The sequence below is a fragment of the Eupeodes corollae genome, chromosome 1 (assembly GCF_945859685.1).
Source record: "Eupeodes corollae chromosome 1, idEupCoro1.1, whole genome shotgun sequence".
In the NCBI taxonomy this organism is placed as follows: domain Eukaryota; kingdom Metazoa; phylum Arthropoda; class Insecta; order Diptera; family Syrphidae; genus Eupeodes; species Eupeodes corollae.
In genome coordinates, this window is record NC_079147.1 from 9,555,746 (window position 1) to 9,574,847 (window position 19,102).

The 19,102-nt window shown below is 34.3% G+C and overlaps 1 protein-coding gene across 11 annotated transcripts in view; it reads right to left on the reverse strand.

Annotated features, from left to right (window-relative positions):
- Window positions 1-19,102, reverse strand: part of LOC129953738 (collagen alpha chain CG42342) — a 323,626-nt gene that overhangs the window by 131,015 nt on the left and 173,509 nt on the right. For all 11 annotated transcript variants that reach the window (XR_008782580.1, XM_056067150.1, XM_056067146.1 and 8 more), the window contains exons 2-3: window positions 5,559-5,638; window positions 5,371-5,406 (exon numbers count right to left, since the gene is read on the reverse strand). Coding sequence is in view for 10 of the 11 variants with exons in the window: in XM_056067150.1 (XP_055923125.1) it covers window positions 5,371-5,406; window positions 5,559-5,638 (116 nt within the window). In the remaining variant the exon portion in view is untranslated. The remainder of the gene's footprint in view (window positions 1-5,370; window positions 5,407-5,558; window positions 5,639-19,102) is intronic.

The window sequence follows — 19,102 nt, forward strand, 5'->3', positions numbered from 1 at the left end:
CTGTTTAAGTTCCACATCTGAAAGACAAGGATGTAAATCTAGAAACAAGTATGAGAAGCTGAGGGTACTGTCGCGGTCGTAGGCGAAACAGTTTAATGGTTTAGAAGTGTCAGACATTTATGAATATCAGAAAGAGAGCAGGAGACAAAACGGAGCCCTGAAGGACACAAGCATTTATTTTATGAATTTCAGACTTGAAACTATCCAATACAACTTGTATTGAACGGTTAGAAAGGTAATTTCTTATCCAACGAAGAAGAGATTCGTCAATACCAAAAGCACGCATTTTCGATAAGAGAGCTTGGTGGCAAACACTATCAAATGCTTTTGAAACATCAAGTGCAATGATCTTGCTTTCTCCAAAACGATGTAAAGATTTGTTCCGCTGTTCGGTGAGATGAACCATGAGATCACAAGTGGACCTATTGCTACGAAAACCATACTGTCGGTCATTAACAAGCTTCAGTTCTTCAAGATATTTCTTAATCTGAAAATCAATCAGCGTTTCCATGACCTTAGAAAGAAGAGACGTAAGTGCAATTATACGATTGTTTGAGGGGAAGGGGGATTCGCCTTTTTTAGGGACAAGCTGGACAAACGCAATTTTCCATCTGCTCGGAAAGAGACCTGTAGAGTAGGAAAGATGGAAAAGTTTAAGCAGTGGTTTGCCAGAGTTGAAAACCAGTTGGGTATGTCAAAGTCTTTCAGTACTCTTGCAACTGGTTAATCTAAATATCATTTGGGTTTCAATTTCCCAAAACGATAATAAAGTAGTGTGTGTTACAAAAACTTAAGAGTATACGATTCACGAATCCATAATATTTATGTTCATTAATGAATGTTAACAATTCAAGAGCTTCCTTTTGTTTCACCCTCAATTTATTTCGAAAACTAAGAGTGATCTTAAATTGAAACTACATATGTTTCGGAGATACGTTAAAGCAAACGTAAATTTAACGGAAATCAAAGTTCTGAAAACCATTTTCCAGAGTCAATTTCGAAAAATGTTCCCCGATTATTTTAGGACTGCCTTTGAACATGTTTCTTACGCACGTATCTCTTCTCTTATTTTTTCTAACACATAAGAATACAGCAATCTTACATCAATAAATTCTTTGATTTCTGAGGCCTCTATAGTTGACAATATTTTAAAGCTAAATGAATGCTTCAGACTTGGTCCTGATGAAATGCCATATTGATAAAACTGAGTGTTTTTATTTCCTTTCCATTGTTTCTTTCTTTCAACGAGCCTTTTGAGTTACCAAATTTTAGAAATATTCATATCTAACGTCAGTTCATAAACAAGTGAAATTGTCTACTTTTCGTAAATTGTTTAAATCCCTTGTCTGTGACATAATTTTTGTTAATTGTTCTTCTGTTATATGTGAAAACCAACATGGGTTTTTGAAAATCAACATGGATTTGTGAAAATCTACAATAACTTATTTATTACAATTCTCTACTTTTTGTTTGGATGAATTCGAATAACACTCTCAAGTCGATTGCATCTTAGCAGACTTCAGCGAGGCATTTGCCAAACTAAGTCATAAAGTTTCGTCATATCTCAAAGAAAGATATTAAAGCGTCATGTTCAGAACTAACTATTATGTCAATTTAAAATCAAAATCCTTGGTGTACCCCAAAGGAGTCACCTAGGTCCATTGCTGTTTATTTTATATATTAATGATTTTTCTTCTGTTAAAAATAATAAGCGATATAGCTAATCTATGTAGAGAATGTTATAATGTTCCATAATTATAACTTAATCTAGGATTTTAAAGAGCAAAAAGAAGATCTAAATTAATTTCGGGAATAGTGCATTAAAAATAGTTTAATTTTAAATATTGACAAATGTAAGACAATATGTTTTACACGCAAACGTAATATAATAAATTATGACTATATGTTAACTATGTCATCGTCACCTTTGAATAGAGAATCCAGTTTTTCTTAAGTTGGTGTTGTACTAGACACAAAATTAACGTTTACTAATCACTATAACTATATTAATAACGTTACTAAAGAAGCTAACAAACAACTCAAAGGCTTCATTTCTCCATAAATCTCTAATCACTCTCTGGTCACAGGGAGTATTGGGATTTTTTTTGTATTTCTGGTGTATTGAATGCAACGATATTATGTCGATCTATTCTTTGTCGATTGCCAGGCTACCTCAAAAACGAATTAACCATTTTAAACTATGTTTAGCAGTTCAAAATATGACTCTTTTAGTCCTCTTTATCAATTAACCAGTACATTTAACATTTTTTCTATACTCCTTAACTCTACAAATGGTTGTGTTTAATGTGCAAGCTTTAAATGAATTATTTTTGCTATCTTAGTTTTAAATGTTAATTTAAGTTGATGCTGTAAACTTAACGTTAGCATTTAACGTATTCAATAAATATCACAATTCCACTTTTTCGGAGTAAAGATACAAATATTTTGTAAGCCTTTTTTATTTAAATGCTAATCTTATGCCGTTCCTAGTTTTAGTTTTAATCTTTTTTATTAACATTTTAAAACCTTAATTTACTCGTAAGCCAGGTAATAAAACAGCGGAACAGAAAGTGTGAAAAGTTGTAAATACTCCGAAAAATAAATTAAATATGTTTAAAGGAAACAAGAACATTGATTTTCCTACTGCTGAATTTGAGATCACCTAATTTTATGAATGCTTGAACCACAATTTAAGTAACAATGTGATGAAATAAGTTTTTTAAATATTTGTCAATAAAATTAGTCCAAAAAACTTTATGTTTCTAAGCATCTGCATGTTTACCTTTTTCAATGTTGAATGTTTAAGAAAAATATGTAGAAAGAAACACTCCGAAATAACGAAGTGATAAAACGTTAAATACTTCGGAGCAGGCAGCATATGTTTCTATACTAAGAACAAATATTTCAATTATTTTTAGTGTTTAATTGATTATAAGTAACCCTAAGAACATAAAGTTAAAAGTCCTCAGATAAGTAAGACAAAATGTATTCCTATGCGAACTGTATGTTTGCACTTTTAGTAGAATCTTGGATATAAGAGTTTAGGGTGAAAATAAAAAGTTATAGAAACAAGTTAGCAAGAAAACACACTCAGTTCACAAAACAAAGTCAAAGACAAAATGAAATTCAGGAAATACTCCGAAACGTTATAACACATGACAAGAAACGTAATAAAATTGTGGTCTTTAAGTTATACTTATTAATAAAAGTAGTCCGAAAAGGGCCTTATATTTCTTTGTGAGCCAAATTTATCTTTCCTATGAAATTTGTAACACTAATAGTGCTAAAGATCATTTCTTATGAGTTTCGATAACATTAATAATTAACCCAAAATATAACTCCGAATAACAGAAAACAGAAGATTCTTTATTCAATTAGAGTTTTTAACAATTTACGCTATACGTACTTGAAGAACGAATAGAACATCATTTTGTTGCTATGTTTGAATATTTCGGAGTACTAAGTGTTTTTTGAACCATGTAACAAAAAAACGAAAATGATAACACTGATTGACAAAATAACGTTTTTTTTCAGGAAAACCTCATAATATTGCTGAAAATTTGATTCTACCCGCGGCTCTAGATATTGGGGAGATTATGTTTGGCAAAGTAGAGATCGAAAAACTCAAAACTATACCTCTCCCTGACAATACCATTCAACACAGAATAAGCGGTTGGTGTTAGTGACCAAGTCATAGATAAAATAAAACAAAGTACTTTTTGGACTTGGCAATTTGATGAGTCTACTGATATTGCGGATTGTGCATAGTTTGTGGCTTTTGTGCGATTTGAATCCAATGAAAAATTAATGGAAGAAATATTGTTTTGTAGAGCGCTTCCCTCAAATAATACGGGCCAATGCTTGAATAATACGTTCACTGAAGCTACGCAAAATATGAATATTTTTTGGGAAAAGAAATGACTGGTCCAAACAGTGGTTTTAAAAGAACAAAACCTGACCGCATAAATACTTTCAAGTTCTTTAATATCATTATAAAAATTGTGAATTCTATTAAAGGCAAAGCATTGCAGACACGGCTGTTTCGAAAAATGTATGAAGATATGGGATCACTCCACTAAAATTTACTCCGGGACTCCTTTTTGAAATTGGCTTTTCTTTCTGATTTATTTGAGCATTTACATATTTTGAATAAAAGTCTTCAAAGGTGGGATGAAAATCACTGCTAAAGACAAAATCCATGGCTTTACGAACAAAATTAAATTTTTCAACACAATAATTTTTTATTGAAGAAGTCCGATGTGAGATAAATATCAAGGAATTTATAACTGGTATGAAAATGGTGTTAGAAAAGTTAAAACAAGAAATGTGTTATTACTTCTTAATGGAAGAGATATCAAAAAATATTGGGTAAAGGTGAATCTTAAATCCGGCAATCAAGCTCAAGGAAAGTCTGTTGAATCAATCTGCCGATGTGGTGCTGCAATTGGAATTTACGTCTGTCAATTTGGATACCTTTTGGTTAAAAAGGAAATAAGAATACCCTGAATTAACATTAGAGGCTTTGAAGTGTTTGATTCCATTTGCCACCTCGTACCTGTGCGAGTTGACATTTTCACCAATGGCCCAAATTAAAAGTAAAAAAAGAAAGAAATCGCTTAAATTTGGAAAACGATTTAATTCTCAATGGAGTAAAAACGGATCCACGATGGGAGAAATTAAGTGCCGAAAAACAAGCGCACCCCTCGCACCCTCTAGGGGGTCGCGACCCACACGTTGAAAAACACTGAATTAGATGATCTCTTAAGGTTCTTAAAAAATGCCATTTAAAATTGCTTTAAGGTTTAAGGTTAAGGTTAAACTAAAAATTTCACATAATAGTAAATTGTAAAACTTGATATAATAGTGCTGTTCAGACATTAGATTCGTTACAAGAACAAAACTAACTTTCAAACAAATTTACCTTTTTGTGCTGTAAATAGTTTTAGCATAAATAGTTTAGAATTTCTTTTAAATTAACTTATGAAGATTTTTCAAATATTAAATAAAGTGATATAAGTGTTTCGACCCAATATTCAAGAAAAAGCTTATAAACTTGGAAAACCACCGCGGAAAAATTGAAAAAAAGCTAGTTGATTGACTCAAAATTTTAAAAAGTAATATATCAAAAACCAGACGTGGTGCATTAATTTTGAAGTCGAATTTGAATAAAGGCCATCAAAACTCACTGTAAAAGTGCAGTCTGTTGCGAGAAGGAAAACCTTGGCGACTTCGAAAGAAGTATGAATGTTTTTTGGAACAAATTCTACCGCAATAATATTTACTAGTAATATATTTTAAATAAATGCCTTCGTCTAATCAAGTGAACCGAACATTCACACGTAGTTTCAGCTTAAATGCTATTTCACTTACCGGCTCACCTTTTTCGCCATTAACGCCGGCAGGTCCCTAAAAAACATATCGAATCGTAATATTTATATATTTTTGTTTGAAAAATGTTGTTTGTTTCATTTTCTTTAATTTTACAAAACCCTCTCCATTTGAACACCGAATTTTGTAGTGTATACGGATTTTTGTTTGTGTTGAATCGTATTACTTACCACTGGTCCTATTTCTCCAGGATCGCCTTTCTTACCACGTTTCCCTCGTTTTCCTGGAGGCCCTGGTGGTCCGGGTGGTCCTGAAAAATAAAATAAAATATATTTTTATTACATACTTGCACAGTTTTTGTTATACGAGAGAGCTATTGGAAAATACATTTTTGCTTTTATGTATGAAATATATTTTACTGAAAGGATTGTTAAGTACGTAAGGTAGGTACCTTACTCCTGAATCACAGAATCTAGTTCAATCTGTGTTATGGAAGTTGACACTTCATAAAAATAAAATCATAAAATAACCCAAGGTTTAGGGTTGTCACAAAGCGGCTTAGAAATTTTTAAAAAGATTCATTTTTTGTTTTGTCGAATCGGGCCAAACCGAATTGAATTCCATACCTTTTCCCCTTCGTTTTTCATAAGCCTTTGTCAGCTTATATAGGTTAGGGTACTTCCTCCCATAAAATGAGATGCTGATACTTTTATAAAGTAAGAATAAGAATTAAGGTGGATGCTTCATTTACTTAGGGATACACATATACATAAACCTACATACTCATCAAGTCGTGTCGTCTTCGATGTCGTTTCTAAACAGGATTAAGTCCTCAGAAAATTTGAATGGAAAATAAAATCAGTGAATATAAAGAAAAGAACGCGGCGGTGGCGGTGGCGGTGGCGGTGTCTTGTGTTTTGTGTAAAGGTGTCATCGCATCAACAAACATATAAGGGAACAAGAAGGGGATTTAAAGGTTGGGAAGCATCATCCATAACTTGAAGCTCAAAGTTATAAGGATGGAGTATTTCTATGTACATAAGTATACACTTTTGTATCATCAGAATGATGGTGTTAAATTGAATGATAAAGGTGTTAAATCGAATGTTGACTTTTCCTTTTGAAATCGAACAGTGCTGGATTAAGAGTTGAGTGTATTTTTGGGATTGTCGCATCTAAGGATACTTATTGAAAGTGAGTTGAGTGAGTGTATATACACTTCAGTGTGAATCAAATAAACTTTGAGAGTTATTAAATGAAGTGGAGATGCGTAAAGACTAATGGGCTTAAAATAACAAATCGGTATGGGTCTAGAGAGTTGTTCTCCAGTTGAAAATTCAAATTTACAGGACTTATAGGAAGGCCTCTTTGAATCCATGGGATTATAATACGTTGGTATGGCTCTACCATTATCTTTGGGAGGTAAGTAATGGTTCACTGAGCTGCGTTTATTTGTTTTCAGGTCCAGAGCTTTATTTTTAATTCAATAGCAAAAAATTTTATAGTTGGTTAGTTTTGTCGAATTGAAATGTTGACATTTCTTGACATTTTAAGATGTTTTGTCAATCTTGTCAGCCTTGCTGGTCTTATCGTTCTCGAAGGTCTTGTAAGCCATGTTTGTCTCATCAGCATTGTTAGTGTTGTCAATATTATCAGTCTTTTCGTTCTTGTCAATCTGTTCCCTCTCTCTCTCTTGTTACTATTTTCAGTTCCGTCAGCCTTGCCAGTTTTGTCGTTCTTGTTATTCTTGTGAGCCTTGTAACCTTGTTTAATATTGTGAGTCTTGTTAGCCTTATCAGTATTGTTATTCCTTCATTATTCATATTCTTTTGAATCATGTCAGTCTCTTAAGTCATGTTTGGTTCAAGCAATCATTTTATTACAAAGAAAATTTTGCTAATTAGTTCCCTCATGGATCTTAATAGATGATCAGTCGTTCTATATTGCTTCCGAGTCAGTGGTCTTTCACCCTCTTTGCCTAAGAAAAAGGTTACGAAGTCGATGTTATTTCAGTACATAAGCCATTTGACAACATCTTTTATAGACTTATACTCCTAAACTTGCCATTGTTATCTTTGAACCCTCGATTTCGTCTTACCTTGAAAACTGATTTACAGCTTACGTTTCAGATCTATCACGTCTGTGGTGTACCCAAGGCAGCCACTTTTGATTATCCTTACAATTAACGATCTTAAAAGGGTCATAAAGCATTTTTCTATCTCACTATATGTTTATGATACAAACATTTTCAAGTCGTTTCCATCAATACATGACTCTTTTTCAACAAGATAAATAACCCTTGGAGTTAAACGAAGGCTAAAAATTGGAGATATTCAAATGAAGATGATTACATTCACACCACTGAAATAATTAATCAGTATCTTATTGAACATTCTCACAATCTTCACTATTGGAAGGTGTATTTTTAAATCGTCTGCAAAAAAGACAATTTGTGGATTGTAAGATGTCTAAAATGTCATTAATTTAAGGTTAAAAAGAAGTGGACCCAGATGACTACCTTGCGGGATGCCTAATAATAAATCCATAAAAACAGACTGATCATTTCCAATTATCATAATTATGACGTTTCTTAAGAAATCAAAGTTTAATCATTGTGCTTAAGTCCATATTTAAGAAAACAAACACAAAATAAATAAATGCAAACACCTGGCAACATTATTTCTTGCTTTCACCATTCCTATACATTTCATACATTTTATTTTATTAAAAGAAAAAATATTCTAATTTATATTCAACTAAAATTAGAACTATTCACGCGGAATGGAGAAGGAGGATCTCATCTTTCTATCTATGCAGAGCAATTTACTAAATACAACAACAACAACGAAATGCCTATCCTGTTGACACATTCATTAACTCGCAAGTAAATAAATTGGGGAATTTTCCGACCCGCCTAGCAAAGCTATAAATTAATTCCAGAGTGTAACAATTAATTGCACTCGACTGCGGACTAATTCATAAAATAATACTCGACTCGTATATCTCAACTTTTATGAATTATTATAAAATAGAACGTTTTGTGTTGCATGAGGCTTGAGGATTGGGGATGGTGTAGATGATGATGAGGATGCCATTGGCATAGGCTAGGCATAGGATATTATAAAAGCCTAAAGATTTTCCGACGTGATAAGCCCTGCCGCCGCCACCGCCCGGCCGAGCCGATCGGTTGGATTCTCCGATATAGGAATTACTGGAATTAGGAGATTGTCACGATGGAGCTAAGCGATAAGCCCCCGCACTGTTGATGGTGCATGGTGTATGGTATATGGCGTTATGGTGTGTGGAACGATTAATTAATTTCATTGACAGTATTGTCCAAAATTATGGCAAGTGTCATGTCCGACATACGACGACGATTAAGAGCGCTCATAAAAATATTCGTTGTTCCTGTCAGCTGGATGGCCATTATGGATACAGAACGGATGCGGATAAAATGTAGAGTGGGAGGGGCGAAGCGAAGGCAATTCATTCCAAGGAATGTAGAACTTCGTGCCTAGCGAGTGATTTAGCGCTCTTGTTGTCGTATTGTTTTTTTTTGTTGCCTTTGCTTTTGCTGTGTTGGGGGAGCTCGTCATAGGCTGAGGCTGGCTCTAGGCATGGGCACTAACCTCCACAAAATTCACATCCTTTATTTCTTCATGTTCCATGTTGACTCCCCCATCACGGTTGGTCCTAGCTCACTCTGCACACCGAGCGACTGTTGGTATAATTTCAATATTTAGATTGGCTCTGAGTTCGGTTTGCCTACATATTTGTTTTGTTGTTCTTTTGTGTGTTAATAATGGAATTCCAAAAGAATTGTCACAAAGTGACGATTGATGGCAATGCCATTCGTTGGTATTCGACGCAAGCATTTACGATTTAAAAAATACAATTTTTATGTTTTGCTTTCAGATGCAGGCTCTCTCGAAATGTAATTGTTTAGATTTATTTTGTTCTTCTTTTTGTTTTTGTATTTCAATTTTTCTATTCAAATGTCGATATATAAAACAACATGGAAAACACGTTCTATAGGTTTTCGTAGACATTTTTATTGGGCGAACGAACCCATATTATAGATGGTGGCTACATAGATACAATGTGTTCGGGAGTTTTAATTGAAAAAATACTGTGATAGCGTGAGAAGCGAGCTTGATGGTTTTCCTGTCACAAGGATTATCTAAAAATTGTTGACAATTTAGGGTGATGACTCGGCATAAAACAACAGCAACACCAACACCAACAAAAAGAAAAACAGAAAGTTCTTTTAATTTTAACATTTTTTCATGTAGAAAATGTGATCTGAATAAATATAAAATATAAAAGCCTTATATTTATTAAGTTTTCAAACATTTCTGTTCTGTTCTGAACGGGCTATAGGTATGTCTGTATTTATGTATCTATTATTGAAAACGTTTTGAGGGTATTTTAGGATTTACGAGGATGGGTATAGTGAGTGTCGAATGTCGTTTCATTTCGTTTCTTTTCGAATTTTTATTTAATTTGATTTATTCAAATATTTTAACAATGAAACCGTATTGTTTTATTGTTACAAAGAGTCCCCACAAACTGATTTGAAACAATGCCATCCAGCTCAAGTCCAGAGGAAAGGACTTTAAGCAAGTTTTTCTTTTTTATTTTAGCTGATGGATTTATAGGTTCTATGAAGAGTCCATACATTTTCAGTTATTAAGTTCTACTTTCCAAGTGTTTATTTGTTAAGAGAGTTATGCATATCTTTTACCTGCGATCTATAGACTGGAATTATTTTATTATTGAGATTTTCATTTTTATTTTGATAAAAAAATAATGAAAAAAAAAACAATAACAATAACAAAGAACCCTTTTTTATAGTTTGAAATAGATTTTGTCTTACACCTTTTAGAGTTGGATTTAAGAAGAGAAGGACTATCAAACAAAACCAAGTCTATATCGGACCAATGACAAAATTTGAATGTTTAAGTTTCTCTCTTACATTAAACGAAACCTAACATGTTGATGATAATACGAAAATCCTGAAAAAACCCTTCTCCAATATCAACCAAAAAAAGAAATGAAAAATATATAAAATGTTGTGGAAGTCTTCATACCTATAGGTCTTTAAAATCGCTTCACTTTTGAGATTATTTGATTCCAATTATTTATTTATTTTTGTATTACTTATTTAATCTTCAGGCAATATTACAGCATAGTCGGTAGGAAAAAAGGAAACAACAACACTTGGGTTTTAGAAGAATCTTGGGCAAACAGTTAAGGGCTCGAATAAATGCTGCACAAGAAAAAGAAAGAACGAGCTGGACTCTTCGTATCGCTTAAAAAGAGGGAGGTTCAACACAGTGTGGGCCGCGCGAAGCGTAACTACATCAACGCATTGGCGCAAGAAGTAGAAGATGCTACAAACAGGTGCGACAGCAGGACCGTTTACAGAACAAAAAAAGCGCTGACCGGTAAACACAGCTCAAAGCAACACCTGGTGAAAGAAGTAGACGGTACTGTGATAATTTCGGTGGATGAACAAGTCAGAAGGTGGAAAGAACACTTTTCCTCCGTTTTGAACCGAGTGTTTGCAAACAACGTGCAGCCGATACCTTCTGAAGCGCCTGAAGAAACTAATTCAGGAATACGCACAAGAAAAACAAAATGGCACGACTTGATGGAATTCCCGCATAACTTTTACAAGCAGCTCCTACGTCATCAAGCGAAATGCTTCATCCGCTCATAAAAGAAGCCTGGACCATCGAAAGCTTCCCCATGAGTGGAAGAAAGGAATTATCGCCAAGCTCCCAAAAAAAGGAGATCTTAGAAAGTGCGAAAACTGGAGAGAAATTTGCGTTCTATCAGCCGTTGCCAAAATAGTAGCAAAAGTCATACTTGAACGCATCAAAGGACACCTTGAGGCCACACTCGATGCCGAACAAGCAGGATTCCTCGCTGGATCCTCCTGTATTGATCATATCAACACCTTGCGGATCATGATTAAACAGTGCGTTGAACATCGATCACCACTACACCTGCTGTTCATCGACTTCGAGAAGGACTTTGATAGCGTTAACTCGCAGTATATCTGGTTAGCTTTGAGGAGGACAGGCATCCCAGAAAAACGAATTGTTATTATTAAAGCAGTATATGATATATCCAAGTGTCACGTTCTGTACGATCGTGGGTTGTCAGATTATTTTGAAATCCAAAGCGGAGTCAGACAGGGCTATGTTCTGTCACCAATATTGTTTTTGTTGGTGATAGCGATGTACTGCGTGATGATCAGTCTCGGAACCCGACCATCCTCTTAAATATATATTTTCTCACAACCAGTGGAAAAAGTGGAGAGCTTTCAATACCTTGGAAGCACCGTTTCCATCGAAGGCAGAACTGAACAAGAATTCACCTGCCGCTTCGGCAAAGCAAAAGCGGCGTTCGGTATGCTGTGGAAAATTTGGATGAATAACTCTATCAGCTTACGAACAAAGCTACTACTGTTTCGCACAAATGTCGAATCAGTGCTTCTTTATGGGTGCAGCACTTCGTGAATAGATGTCTTCATAACATCATAAGGATTTTCTGGCCAAACCGTATATCAAATGAGGTCCTTCAGGAACCTATAGAATCTATAATACGAAGACGTAAGTGGCAATGAATTGGACATACGCTTCGAAAAGGTAACGACTGCATTGCTGGCTAAGCAATTGCTAAACTATAAATTATTGACATCAAAACTTTGACTTAAGATAAAATATTTGACAAAACCAGTCTCCTAAACTCTACAAACAACGCTTGCTTAGCTAACTGAACTTCATGAATTAAGAAAAACTATTCAATTAGAAATAAAAACTGGTGTTTAAAAATTCAACGGCGCAGTAGAGGAAGACCGCGACTCAGGTGGCACACCCAGGTGGAACAGGACCTCAACTAACTTGGCGTGTGAAACTGTAGACAGCTAGCTAGGCACCGAGCTGGCTGGAGAGGCATGTTGGAAGAGGCCCAGGTCCACCCCGGACTGTAGCGCCACCTTAAGTAAGTAAGAACAGAATTAAAAATAAAATTGTTAACAGCGAAGACATCGATCGTTCAAGAACAGAAACTCTTATGATTTTCACAGAAAATATTGAAATGACCATTGACGATTTGAAAAAGGACAAATGCACTGGAAATGATTGAATCTCTGCAGAAATTATAATCTACGGAAAAAAATCTGAAATCTTCTTTCGGCAATTCATAAGTTGTTTTCGAAAACTCTGTTCAAGAACATCAAGAAAGATTTCAACAAGAAACAATATTGAAACAGGCTGAATTTAGAGAAGGTTTTTCAGAAAACAGACGATGAATCAATTAATAGAAAAGTGCAATAAAATTTGACAACCAATGTACTTTTTATTTATAGACTTAATGCTTTTTCCGACCAAGTATCCCCAGAGCTTGCGAGAAATCCTACAACGGACGAGATGTACCCAGAGACCCACTGTCAGCTTTGCAAACAATCTAGCAAGAATGCTGCAGAAGAGGTACTAGGTTTCCCACAAGGAACCCCTGGTTTGATTTTGAATGTGCTCAGGCAAACAAAGCCAAAACGAAGGCATACAGATTGTGGCAGCAAAGGAGGACAGGATCTGCCCGTCAGCTCTACGTCGACAAGAGAAGGGATGAGAACCGCTCGCTCAGATGAAAGAAAAAAGTCTAATAACATAGTGAAGCCGAAGTAATAGAAGAGTTAAAAAGAAAACAACGGAATTCATTAGCCGTCCTTGAGCATTCAAAGGCAGGGAGGGGTATACCGTAGTTGAGACGCAATCAATGCTAAATATCGGGAGAGATCATTTCAACCAGCTGCTTAATGGTAATGAATTCAACGATTCCGCCAGCGAGCAGCCACGTCAAATCCATTTGGTTGACGATCTAGAGTTCCACCCACCCGACCAGAGTGAGATCAAACTAGCCATTACCAGGCTGAAGTCGAACAAAGCGGCCAGTGATGACGGTATGCAGGCGAAGCTTTTTAAGTACACTGGAGAAGATCTGGTAAAAAACATGCACTAGCTAGTTACTAAAATTTGTTTGTACTAAACATTTTCGACTTCTTCAATACTGATGAAACGCTGCTGTTTGATTAAAAGGTTTATCCATGCAAAAAACTGGTAGTCGAATAAGAAGATGTCTGGAGAATACGGAGCGTGCGTGTTTTCACAACTTTTGCTGTATGTTGTCATGTATTAAATACTGGAGAATGTTACCCACAAGTTTCAACCAGCGAGAAATGCGTATTTCGTTTTTAAAATTGAATTGAATTGAATTCAGAGAATAATTGAGAAATCGAATCCAAAAACCTTTAACTTCCGAAAGAATTTGTAATTGGGGCATTTTGTTTGTATTCTTAAGAACATTGCTTTCCATTTCTTTAATTTCTGAGAATTTTTTCCGTCAGGTTGGAGGAGTCGAATAATAAAGTACCTGTTAACCATTCACATTAGTTTCCATTTCTTTTTCTATTCCCAGAGTTTTGACAATACTGATGCTTTTATTTGTGAGAATACTAAAATATCTGAGATCTTAGAAATACAAACCGAGAAGTTGTAAATTTCACAATGGCAAATGTTAATAATATATAAGGCCTTGTTCGCATTGGATATATGTATGTATTTAAGGCGAGTTGTTTTGACATGAAAGGGACCGAAAAACTTTTGATTTTTTGCTAAACATTTTGAAGCAAGGCTAAACTTTAATGCGTCAAAATATGTCCAACAGTCATTCACATTGTCTAAATGTGAATGTCTACTTTTAGGGTAACAGTTTTCCTTTAACAAACCGTCTTATGTTCCTAACCACTTGTGTTCTTTTAAAAATAGAAAACTCAACAAATGATGACAAAATACAAAAAAACATAAACGTCTAATCAATCAAATATTTTGACAATATCCTCTACGTAAAATTGCGCTGTCACCAACATATCCACACAAATTAAAATGTGCAAAACGATCCTTTAATCACTTTTTCTCTCACTTTATACGTCTAAAGTCTTCATACCCTCGTCCTCGCGAGTCGAGGACCAAAGAAAAATAAAGCCAACATACTACATACGTAGGTTTAACATAAAAGGTATGTATCTTTAACATACATGTTCTTTTAGATGATCAACTAAAAGCTGGCTGTAGGAATTTTCTTTTCTTCTGTTTTCTTTTTTATTCTTATGTTTTGTTTATTTTTTTCGTTTTATTTTTGTTCGTCTGTTCACTTTGTAAACTTCTTTTTCGCTTTAGGCAGTTTTTCTTTCCTATAACATTATTTAACTCGGCAGTCAAAAGCACTGCTGTCCACCGGATTTATTCAGTTGGAGTATTTAAAGCCATCACATGTCCATCTATAGATAGAAAGGCATCACATATACATAAATGTATATTCCTAGTTTCACATCCTTATACACGCCTAGAATTCAAATAAACGCTCCAAGCACTATACCATTTTCCATTTCCTGCCATGGACGCCATGGCTCGTCTCCACCGCAACATCAACCCCAAATCACCCTAACATCCTAACGTCTAACGACATAGAAGAGGAATCAAAAAAATATCACACACATAACATAAAAAGAAAGCCCTACTCTAACCGGGGTTGCCATGTTCTTGACTGTAGCTCCAAGCCCAATTTACACATATTTGTAGCCTAAAGTTGCACCCGCAATAGTAACCCAAACAATAGCCCAATTTTAGTAGTTTTAATTTCAATAAACTTTTGTGTAAGAAACAGAAAATGGAAAATACGAAGAAAGAATATTGGCCAGTATAAGATTTGGGCTACTTTTAGCACAAAACAACATAAGGGCTACCTTAAGTCTAATAAATATATGTTCTACTTTCAGCGCAATAAATATTTGGACTACTTTAAGCCCAAATTACATTTGATCTACTTTAAGCCCAATATATATATCTGGGTTACTTTTAGCTGAATTACATTTGGGCTACTTTTAGCTCAATATAGATATGGGCTACTTTTATTCCAAAATTACATTTGGGCTACATTTATCCCAAAAGGCGAATGATAAATATTGGGCTGTCATACTATTTTTTTCTCCACAAGTTTGTTTAAGGATAGTGTAGTACTATCCTTGGTCTTGGCTATAATTCCAGCCTGTACCATCTTAAGTTCACGGGTACTGCCTCTTGCAAGGAACTGACAAATCCTCCAAGAGCAATTCTTGTCATCAAAAGTGCTTTTTGGATTGGGCCACATTGAGTAAATTCCGATAAACAATCTGGCAAGCCTGGCTCTAACTCTAGACTCTGGAGAACAGGAGATGGAGAGGCTACAAAAAAAACTACCCACAAATAACATGAAAGAACGTTGTTCAATGCAACAAAGCAAAGAGGGGATACCTAAACAAAAAGAAGAAAAACAAAACCAAAATTGAAAAAAAAAAGCTATAACGACAGGACGAAGGATTTTCTTTTCAATAGCTCTATAGTCTCTCTATACCCTGGGTGATGCTTCACAACTCTAGTTCCTCCAACTCGAAGTTTGACTCCAGCAGCGTCATCAGAGGCAGAGGCAGCGGCAGCGGCAACAGCAGCTATGGCTAAGTATATCTCTTGTGTTCCATCTGCAATGCGTATTGTTACACCAACCAAAACCAACCGATATGCGATGGTGAAAGCGTTGAACATGAAAAAGGTAAGGAGGAGAGTGGAGGTAAATGTGTCACTTTATTACAAAATATTTGCCATTTATGAGCCCACAGTACAATGTGTCATTAAAGGTCCCATTGTCGTGTCCAGCAGATGGATTCTTTGAGATACGCAACGTGAACGTGAGGTTGTTCACAATTAGGCGAAATTGCTTCAATGGTGGAGGGTTCGTTGTCCGTATCCTGTCGTGTTCGCCATTATTCAATCTCAGTGTGAAGTGTTGTACTCGTACTCGTACCTTACCTACCTAGTCGTAGTCATATCTCCCTTTTTTGATTTTTGTATCTTGATATCTTGTTTGTAAATTTGTTGCTCTCCAAGGTTTCCATTAGAATGGTTGTTTTTCTGTGAGGACTTTCCAGGTCAGGTATTAGTTATCAGGACGAAACATTTTTTCCATAAAAAAACAAATGAAAAAAAGAAAAGTCAAGCCAATTATTTTATAGTTCTTCTCTTCTGATGATGGTAGGAATAGGCTTTGCAGAGGTACCCAAATAGTCCGTATCCGTATTGGTAGGTATATTTTCGTGTTTCAAATGCTCGTTTACGAACTGTTGCTATTGTGGTTTTGAGTTTCCCACAACGCTAATTGCCATTACTATGTTTTGACCTCTCGGCTATGTTTTTGGTTGTCCTTGTCAGTGGATTCGGTTTCGATCCTGATGTGTCACCTCACCTATATCTATCGGGTTCATCATCAGGTTGTTCATTTTACGGAACGACAGGTAGGTATATTTTTTTAAACTGATTTCACAATTCCTCACATCACTAGTGAGTTAATGAAGCTTGTTAATTTACAGTTAGTTTATTTTCAACATTTACATATAAGTTTACATACTAGAGGAGGCTTTAATCACGAATTTGTATAGAATGTCGTCAAAATTAAAGTATGTCAAAATAATGGGCCTGGGAATAAAATCTCATCTCCTGACGTATTTCAACTAAAATCGATAAAAGTTTTGTCGACGGATATAGAAGTGTCGAAACACTTCAAGATTATCAGTCTTTTGCAATTGTATAGGCCCTTAATTCCAATCGACTTGTAGGACAAACACCAGGATGAATAAACAGTGATAATCTAATTCGGTAAGTCCTTACACTTCAAGGACTATCACGCTACCAATTTTGTTTGATAAAACATCGATTTGTTGTTTGTTTTGTATCCTTTGTATAGATTAATTCTTTTTTTTATTTATCATTGTGATTTGATTCTGAAAAATATGTTTGTTAGGCGGAGTAATTTTCTTTCAAGAAGTGACCTTCTATTTATTCAAATCGTTTAAGGGGATATTTTTGAGAAATGTTTACAAATATTTTGACTTTAAAGATTGTATTGATGATATAGACGTCTGAGTTTGAATTTTGTTCTAACGCAAAATTAGCATTCAAAATAAACATAAGAAAAGGGCGTTTCCAAGTGACAATACAAAAAAAGGAAAAGTCAGTGTTCGAAATGATAAGGGTCACTTTTGACATGTGCGCGACCTTTTACTTAGGAGGGTGGCATTTTTTCTTTATAATCTTCAGTTAGCTACGAAATATTTGAACTTTTCCTGTGTGGTCTTTAAAATTTTACAAACTTTACTCAAAATTTTCAATTTTATTCCATATTTTCAAAAATATTTATTAATAAAGATTAAAACTGAACTATTAATCTTACGGCTATTTTGTTCATAAAGTTCTATTTCCTAAAACTCGAATTATCTTAAAATAAAAACTCAATTGTATTGTAACTTCTCTAACATTTCTCACTAAAGTTCTAGAGCGTTGGATGTTTTTATTTCTTTTAAAGTTGTATTTTTTAGTTTAATTCTGATTTAAGATTACATTTCAGACCACACGGGCATTTCTAAAAATGTATTTTTCTATTTTCCAGATGAGAAATCATTTTCCTGAACAGCTGATACTTTTATGTTTAAAAGTGAAACGAAACGTTCCACTACTTTGTGTTCCAATTTCACACATTTTCAATGAAAGATTTCTGTCAGTAAACATTTTTCCGTGGATTTCAATCAGGAAATTTTGTTCAATGACAGAATTTTTTAATGATAGCTATAAACGACCTGTCAAAAAAATTCCAACGTATGTTTTCAATGATGAAAACCAATGGTAACTATAACTGGCGACTAAGAAAATATATAAACATTGATGGTTTGCTAAAAATGTATAAATAGGAAAGCATTGTGTAAAATTTTGGATCTGACAGTTTTATAAAAGTTACAAATGCATTTAAACTTTTTAAACTATTTTCTTATCGTGCGCCTTATTTTCATTTCAAATATTTTTTATTTCAAGGAGTGGAAGAACATTTACGGTATTATGGATACTGTTGCCGCTTTTTCATCTCGACAATAAAGCATTTGGCTGAATCTACTAAGCACACTATTTCTTGAATCTTTTTTAAGAAACAGTGAAAGACACCAATTTCTTTTGATCTTTATTCAAGTAAAAATGGTTAGATCAAAAATCTACGAATCTTTGTACATGTCTACAGTTATCAAAAAAGAATAATTTAAAATATTACTAATCTTAACCTTCCGAAGGCAAGGCTTTTTTGCCTTAGTGAATTACATCTGCTGTTGTTCATCGTCCCATCACCTTTTATAAAAAAAACAATAATGAAACTGAAAATCAATTATTATAATTTATTAAAAATCGAGTATTTACATTAAAAGAAACTGAGAAAAGTATTCTTTTGAGGTTTTATAAAAAAGTAGTGGGGTGATGGGTAACCCCACTTGGCATCAGAAGGTTAAAAAAATCCAATAAACAAGGAACATTTTTATTTTAGTAAAAAAGTGAGAATATTTGAGCCAATTCCTAAATTTAACAACAAAAACTGACAAATATTTTTAATTTTTTTTTGTAAAATGTCAGAATTTTGAGCTAGTGCTACAAAACAACAAAAATACACGTTGGAACTCAAAAATGATTTTAAACCGAGTTCTACAGATATGATTAGGTAAGAAAAAATATCAATTTAAAAGTTAGTTTCAAAGGTAAAAAGAGAAATGCTAGATCGTTTTTTTAGAACTTCGTCAAGAAAGCGGCCGTTAATTTTATGTTAATTGAGACTTTTATTTTCAAAACATGTTTCATATTGC